We start from the raw sequence: 6771 nt of genomic DNA on the forward strand, positions 1-6771 counted from the left end.
AAATGGCCCGAAGCTGTAGGCCAAGGTGCCGGGACGTACCTTTGAAAGCCTCCAGCAGGTGCTTTCCCATGTACCAGCAGGCAGTTTCAAAGTTGGGAAACTGAGTCAGGCTGCCCAGTTTCAACCTTCTTTCCACTTCATATGCTCTGGAAGCCACAGCAAAGAACTATTCAGTGCTCTGAGCCCTGAGCAGGTGACACTAAACAATGGTGGGCCCGTGCCACACCCATGGCCAGACAAGGCCACACCGAGGCCATGCCTGGCCAGGCCTCCCTGCTGGCCCTGGGTGGTGAGGTGAACCAGAGGATCACTTTGGGGCGAGTGCCCAGTGCCCGTTGGCCGTGGCTTCTAGACCTCTGGGTCAGTGCCTATGGAGAAGGCAGCTCGGCCTTTCCATTCACTGCGAACCCGCCATGGGCCATGGAGGCTGTCCAGACACGAGGCACCTCAAGGGCCCATCTTTTCCTTCCTCCCACGATCATGGAGGCCCAGCCACTCAGGGGAGGTGGCATCACACTGATGTGGGGACCCTGCCTGGTGGAGCCCCGAGGCAGGTATGGCCCTACCTCATCTGCATCTCCACACTCAGGCTGTGGAGGAAATGTCCCGCGAAGGCCAGGCAGTCCACGGGCGTGAGTGTGGCATAAATCCAGCCTGGGGGAGACAGATGCGGCTAGCCCTTCACGGCGTTCTCACGCCAGGCTCTCGGTGGCTGCCTGGCCTGTCTGGCCAGCATGGGCTCAGTGCCCCTGCCCACCTGATACCCATGGAAGGACCTCTGGCCTGGCCTCGTGTACTGAGTGGGTGGGCCCTCCAGGAAGGAGACTGTGTCCGAGCTGGCCCAGTCTGCTCCATCCAGCCCTGAACAGTACAGACGGGGGAACTCAGGCCTGGGAGCGGAGGGGACGCGCTCAGACCACCCAGGGTCAGGCTACCCATCATTCCCGATCCCCACACGCAGGGACAGAAGGAGAGGGCGCAGGGCTGCCACCTCTCCTTGGAGAGCTGGGGCTCTCCCTACATCATCCTCAGAGATGCAGCCTGGGCCAGACGGAAACAACTGATTGTGGGGAACCAGGTGTGTGTGTGGGGGGGGGCGGGGGGTACCTAGACCAAGAAAGGCACAGGGGCAGATAAGTCAATGGAAACATGAGGTCTCATCAGAAAATCTGAGCATCAGCCGGCTATTTGGTGACACCAAGGACTTGTTAACCATTCATTTGTAAGGTGCAACGACAGGACTGTAATCATGTCCTTTTAAAAGGAAGCCTTTCAGAGATGGGGAAATATTTACGAGTGAAGCACTATGACACCTGTAAAGGGCACGTATTTGCTCACGTCCTGCTTTCTCCTACGATGTTTGAAATGTCAAGATCAGCAAACACCTCAAACGGCATGGCCCAGCTCTTGGGGGCCCTGGCCTGGCTTCTGTGAGCATAGCCAGGCTGGGGGCTGCTAGGGCTCTTGGCCTGAGGTGACCCCAGAGGTGACTGCACAACGGGCCTGCCCAGGACAAGGCAGCAGACACCCACACGTGCCCTCCCGGGCAGACCCCAGTGGTGGGTATGAGGTACAGGGACAGAGCACTCACCAGAGGGGATGAAGAGCGTCTGGCCCTGCTTGAGGGTGCACTTGTAGCATTTGTCTACCTGGTCGGCAAAGAACATCTCACTGTGGTTTGAGGCCGACTGCCAGCGCTCATACAGGGAGATGTTGGCCGAGGCCGGCTTGATGAGATAGAAGATCTTCTCCCCCTGCCAACGAGAGGCCATTGACAGCTCGCCATGTGCTGTGAGCTCCGTGATGACAGAGCCTGCCGCAACCCCGGATGCTGGGGCCTGGGCAGGGCCCTCCATGTCCTGGTGCTGGGTCCTGCCTCAGCCTACCCAGGCCACCGTTCGGCAAACGCTGGAGCCACACGTGTTTTAAGTTCGGAAGTCGGTGTGTTCGAAAGGTTCTAGGCGTAGGAGTCCCCAACATGTTTGGGCACCCTCGCCACCCCACATACCATAACTCTGCAGCAATAGGGGCACCATGTGTGCCAAGGGGACACAGAGCTGTGACCCCCTTGGTTTCATGAATTACAGGAGAGCTGTACTTAGAGAGGCTGTGTCTCAGCTGGAGATGGAAGGTGGCCCCTGGGGCTGCCAGGCCTGGCCAGCCCCACCAGGAGACAGAGCCCCTCCCTCTCGGGGCAGACAGACTGAGGGACACACAGGAAGGGACCTGCTCAGTCTGCAGGGACGCTCAGATGCATCTAAAGCCCCACTCCTTTAGGGGGGGCTTTAGAGCAAGCACCCTTGTCCCCTCTTTCAGGAATTCTTTCCAGCACTGCTCTCCCTTCCCTGGATAAGACTGGCCACTGAACACTCAGTCACCACTCCCCTGGGTGGGCCTCTGATTGCCTCACGAGTCCCAGTTTTTAGAAAAAGGCAACGCAGGCCTGTTGCTTTGGTCTTGAGGTGCCCCTGCCCCCAACACCTCCAGTGGCAGAAACATCTTGTCCCTGGTCCTGCCCAGGGATTCGTGCTCGTGAAGACTGCAGACAGTCGTGCAGACCCACAGTGACCTGGTCACGGGCGGGGCAAGCCCCCAGGGCTCACCTTGAGCACGTGGTACCAAGCAGAGGCGCCCCCGGAGTCGATGTGGAAGTCCGTGTAGCTGTCCTTCACACAGATCAGGCAGTACTTAGTCACCTTGGGCTTGGCCAGCAACGCATCATCAGGCCAGTAGTTTTCTACCCAGGACAGTTTCTTCACAATATCAGGCGGCTCCACGAAGCTGGACATTCTGGGGGCAGGGACAGGAAGAGGGGTCAGCAAGGTGGGAAGTGTCAGAACGGGGAAGGCAGCCTTTGGTATCAAGGAAACGTCCCTGCTTTGGGTAAAATGCACAATGATGCATTAAGAACGCCCAGCGCAGCGGCACCTGTGCAGTGACCTCAGCTGCCGTGAGGGCCGTCTCCTGGCTCTTGCTGCCTCGGGCAGGATGGAATCCGCACATCTCTGCATGGAAGGCCATGCCGCCATACAAACTATCACAGGTCAGAGGTCAGGCCACCCTGAGCTCCATGGCCTCAGTCACCGGCCCTCCTCTTTACATTAAATCTCTGGCTTCTTCCAAACTAGAATCCCTCCCCATGCCCCATGAGAGCCCTCTTCGCCCATCTCTGCCCGTGCCCACCTCCCGGTCCGTCCACAGTCCAGGCGCAGCACTGCCACAAGAGAGGGGCCCTGCCCCACCAGCCGGGGGCGCTCATCACCCTCCATACACCCCATACAATAGTGGGGCCACTGCCACCTCCCCACATGGCCCCAAATGTCCTTCTTTTCTTGCTGTTGGCTCCTCAGGTACAAAACCTGCCGCCAATGCCAGTGGCTCTTCAAAGCCCTTCAGAAACCCATGAATGGAGAGAAGGGAAGGTGACACAAGGACGCCTTGAATGCAGCCCCAGACACCCCATGGGTTTGGCCCCCACTTTTCAGCCACAGAAGCCATCTTTGAGGACAGACTGCACTGATGAAACAGAGGCCGTACCTCCTCCCTTTTGAATGGCGTGGAACCTAGTCCCAGTGCATTCAATAGGTCTGGCGCCATGGCCATGAACAACCTGGTTTGAAGTGTACATGTCCCCCACCCTCACCCACTGTCCTTGGACAGGACCGGAGGACACCAGAAGCACCATATATTTTTCTGCCAGCAAAGCAGTGGCCATGAGAGGCCCAAGGAGAAACCCCAGGCCTAGCTCCATCACCCAAATCATCCCAGTGCCACTCTGTGAAGATCTCTCGGCCAGAGAGGCCAATCAAGTTGATGGCAACATGAGTGTGAGCTTTGATACCAAAGCAACCCACTCCTCAGAACTCAGTCTTGGAGAACATCCTTCCTGTACACACACAGATAAGAGACCATTTTCTCCAGATACCGTAACTCATCTTATTTCCCTTTTTGCCTTTGCTGTCAGGAAGCTCAAATTAAGCCCACTGCCCAATTACATTATTTCACTATGGCTCTTGGTAGTTCTGTATTTTACTTCCCAATGTGATTCTTGATAACGCTTATTTTTTCCTACCTGACTTTTTGCACCTGGGCTATTTTTTATTATTTTGTGGGCTTTCTATAATTAGCAAGGTGGACATAATTCAAAAATAAAACTGTTCTTAAATTAAACCATCATCGACTCACACCTTGTGGGGAGAGAGTGTACTGGGTCTTTCCCAAGGGCCAGCCGGAGAGCAGTGGGCACCTGACAAAGGGGCAAGAGGGGCACAGCGTGGGTGGGCACAGCTAAGCAGGTGGTCCTGAGAGAACAGGGTCATAAAGACACAGGGCTGAGCCAGAATCCGACCCACCTCTGAAAACAGGACCCTGGAACCAGGTGGGCCCAGACAGCCAGACACCTTGTGTAGGGACCTCAGCCCTGAGAACACAGCAGGCAGGACAGGGCCCCAACACGGGGCGGGGGGAGGCAGGCAGGAGCAGAGCAGCTGCTCAGGCATGATCCCATTGTGCTAAAGGTGCTAATTAAAGTGTGTGTGCAGCCCTAACCGGTTTGGCTCAGTGGATAGAGGCACATCCTTGGTTGCAGGCACATCCCTGGGCAAGGGAGGGGTGGGTGCAGGAGGCAGCTGATCGATGATTCTCTCTCATCAATGTTTCTAACTCTCTATCCCTCTCCCTTCCTCTCTGCAAAAAAAAATCAATAAAATATATTTTTTTAAAAAGTGTGTGCAGGCATGTGAGCAAGTGTGTAATAAGCATGTGTGCATGTGTCAGTGTGGCATAGGGGCGGATGGGATAACACACACCTGGGTGTGGGTGTAAGCGACTGCATAAGTGAGTGTGTGTGTGTGTCTCAGTGTGCATGCGTGTGTGTGTGTGTGTGTGTGTGTGTGTGCGTGCATGTACGTGCGCCAGGAGTGTGTTGTGCATGGGCACATGCGTTCTGGAGGGAAGCACTGTTACCAATGGTTCTCTCTGGGGAGCGGGGTGGGCAGATCAGAGGAGGAGCTGGCATCTCATTCGTTATTTCCTATTTGAATTGTTCACAATGAATACCTTTCATACTTTAGAAGAGAAACACCAAATAATGCTATGTGTGGAATTCTACACACCCTGAGATGGGCCACGGGTGTCCCGCCCCAGCCCCACCCACCCCGCTCACCTGGTGTCTGAGAACTCGAGGCTGGTGAGGCTGAGGACCCGCCTGCGGCTGGTGCTGTAGTAATAGTCCACAAACTCCTTCAGTTTCATCTTGCAGTCCTTCTGCTTGGTGACATCTGTCACGTCCACGCTCCGCTCTGGGCCTGGGGAGGCAGTGGAGGAGGGTGGGTGCCCCAGGGGTAAATGGCCTGGCCACCCGTGAGGTCGGGGCAGGACAGAGGGGGAGGCCACTGAGGGGAGGGCTGCATGCGGAGGTTCTGATCTCTACTGACCAACCCTTCTGCCCTGCCCACTGCCCCAGGCTGTTAGGAGGACCCCATGGTGCTGTAGGGTGGCAGAGTCACCAGCCTCAGCTAAGGTGGCCAGATCAGCAATTAAAAATATAGGACTCCAGGTAAATTTGAACTTGAGATAAGTAATAAAGACACTTTCAGTATATATCCCAAATAAAGCATGGCACGCACTTATATTTTAAACATTAAAAAATATAAAAAAAAACTTCTGTGTTTCTAGGGTACCAACTAATTATTCTGAAAATTAATAAATAGAAGGAAAACATTTATCCCACGTTTCCTATGGTTGATGAGGAAAAGTGCAGGCAAAAATCATTGATGATGAAAAGAAAGTTCGGCACAACCGAGTCACCATTGAGGGAAATCCTTTGTACGAGACTCACAATGAATAGAGGGAGAAAGGACAGGAATAGCCAATCCCGACTGTTCTCCACAGCTGCTCAGACCTCGAGCTGAGAGGCTGGCAGAAGTGTCTGTGGACAGATGTGGCTGGACGGCCTGGCTCACTGCCTAGAAGTGGGTGGCCGGGCACCGCAGGCCTCGGCTGAAGGAAGCACCCCTGCTGGGAAGGCGCTGCCCACAACCTGAACGCAGACCTGAGCCCGCTTCTCACCACGTGGTGCAGGGGCCCCTGGGGACAGAGGAACAGGCTGCATGACGCCACAGGGAGGCCATCGGCCAAATCCCCACGGCAGGGTTTTCCTCAATTCCCACGTGGGACATTTTCCAGGACCAACACCCCCATCCTTCCAACAAGGAGAATGGGAGGGGAGGGGCTGTTCTAAAAGTAAATGGACTTGAAGGGACATAAAAACTCAGTGCAGTGTGTGGTCTTGTTTGGATTCTCACTCAAACAGCCAGACATAAAAGGCTGCTCTTGAGGCAACAGGAGAGAACGGCAGTGGGCCTGCAGTGATAAGGAGGAGTTGTCATTTGTGCTCTAGAGTGCAAGAATAGAATGGGATGACTTTTTTAAAAATACGGTCTGTTAGAACTGTGCACTGGAGCTGTCATGGGTGACATAACTGATGTACCAGAGTTTTGCTTCAAAATACTTGGGGGGAGGGGGGAAGTAGAAGAGACAGAAAAACAGTTGAAAGTCGGTGGTTTTTGTGGTCAGTACTGGGCACATGGGGGCTCACTGTTGACTCCTCTCATTTTTTTGTGGGTAAAAAGTTCCATAATAAAACAAGAAGGGAAAGAAAGACACTTACAGTAAAAGCCTAAGACCATCTCCCATGCAGCATAGTGGTGGTGCAGGGGGCAGGGCCTAGACCAGCCGTGGGCAAACTACGGCCCGCGGGCCGGATCCAGC

General features: G+C 54.9%; 1 protein-coding gene across 1 annotated transcript in view; it reads right to left on the reverse strand.

The window, feature by feature from the left end:
- The window catches only part of PHF2 (PHD finger protein 2), a 51750-nt gene that overhangs the window by 21687 nt on the left and 23292 nt on the right, over positions 1-6771 (reverse strand). Inside the window, exons 8-12 of the mRNA XM_014534201.1 lie at positions 5165-5308; positions 2604-2790; positions 1592-1754; positions 567-654; positions 40-146 (exon numbers count right to left, since the gene is read on the reverse strand). Of these exons, the coding sequence (XP_014389687.1) occupies positions 40-146; positions 567-654; positions 1592-1754; positions 2604-2790; positions 5165-5308 (689 nt within the window). The remainder of the gene's footprint in view (positions 1-39; positions 147-566; positions 655-1591; positions 1755-2603; positions 2791-5164; positions 5309-6771) is intronic.

Source organism: Myotis brandtii, unplaced genomic scaffold (genome assembly GCF_000412655.1).
Source record: "Myotis brandtii unplaced genomic scaffold, ASM41265v1 scaffold1260, whole genome shotgun sequence".
In the NCBI taxonomy this organism is placed as follows: Eukaryota; Metazoa; Chordata; class Mammalia; order Chiroptera; family Vespertilionidae; genus Myotis; species Myotis brandtii.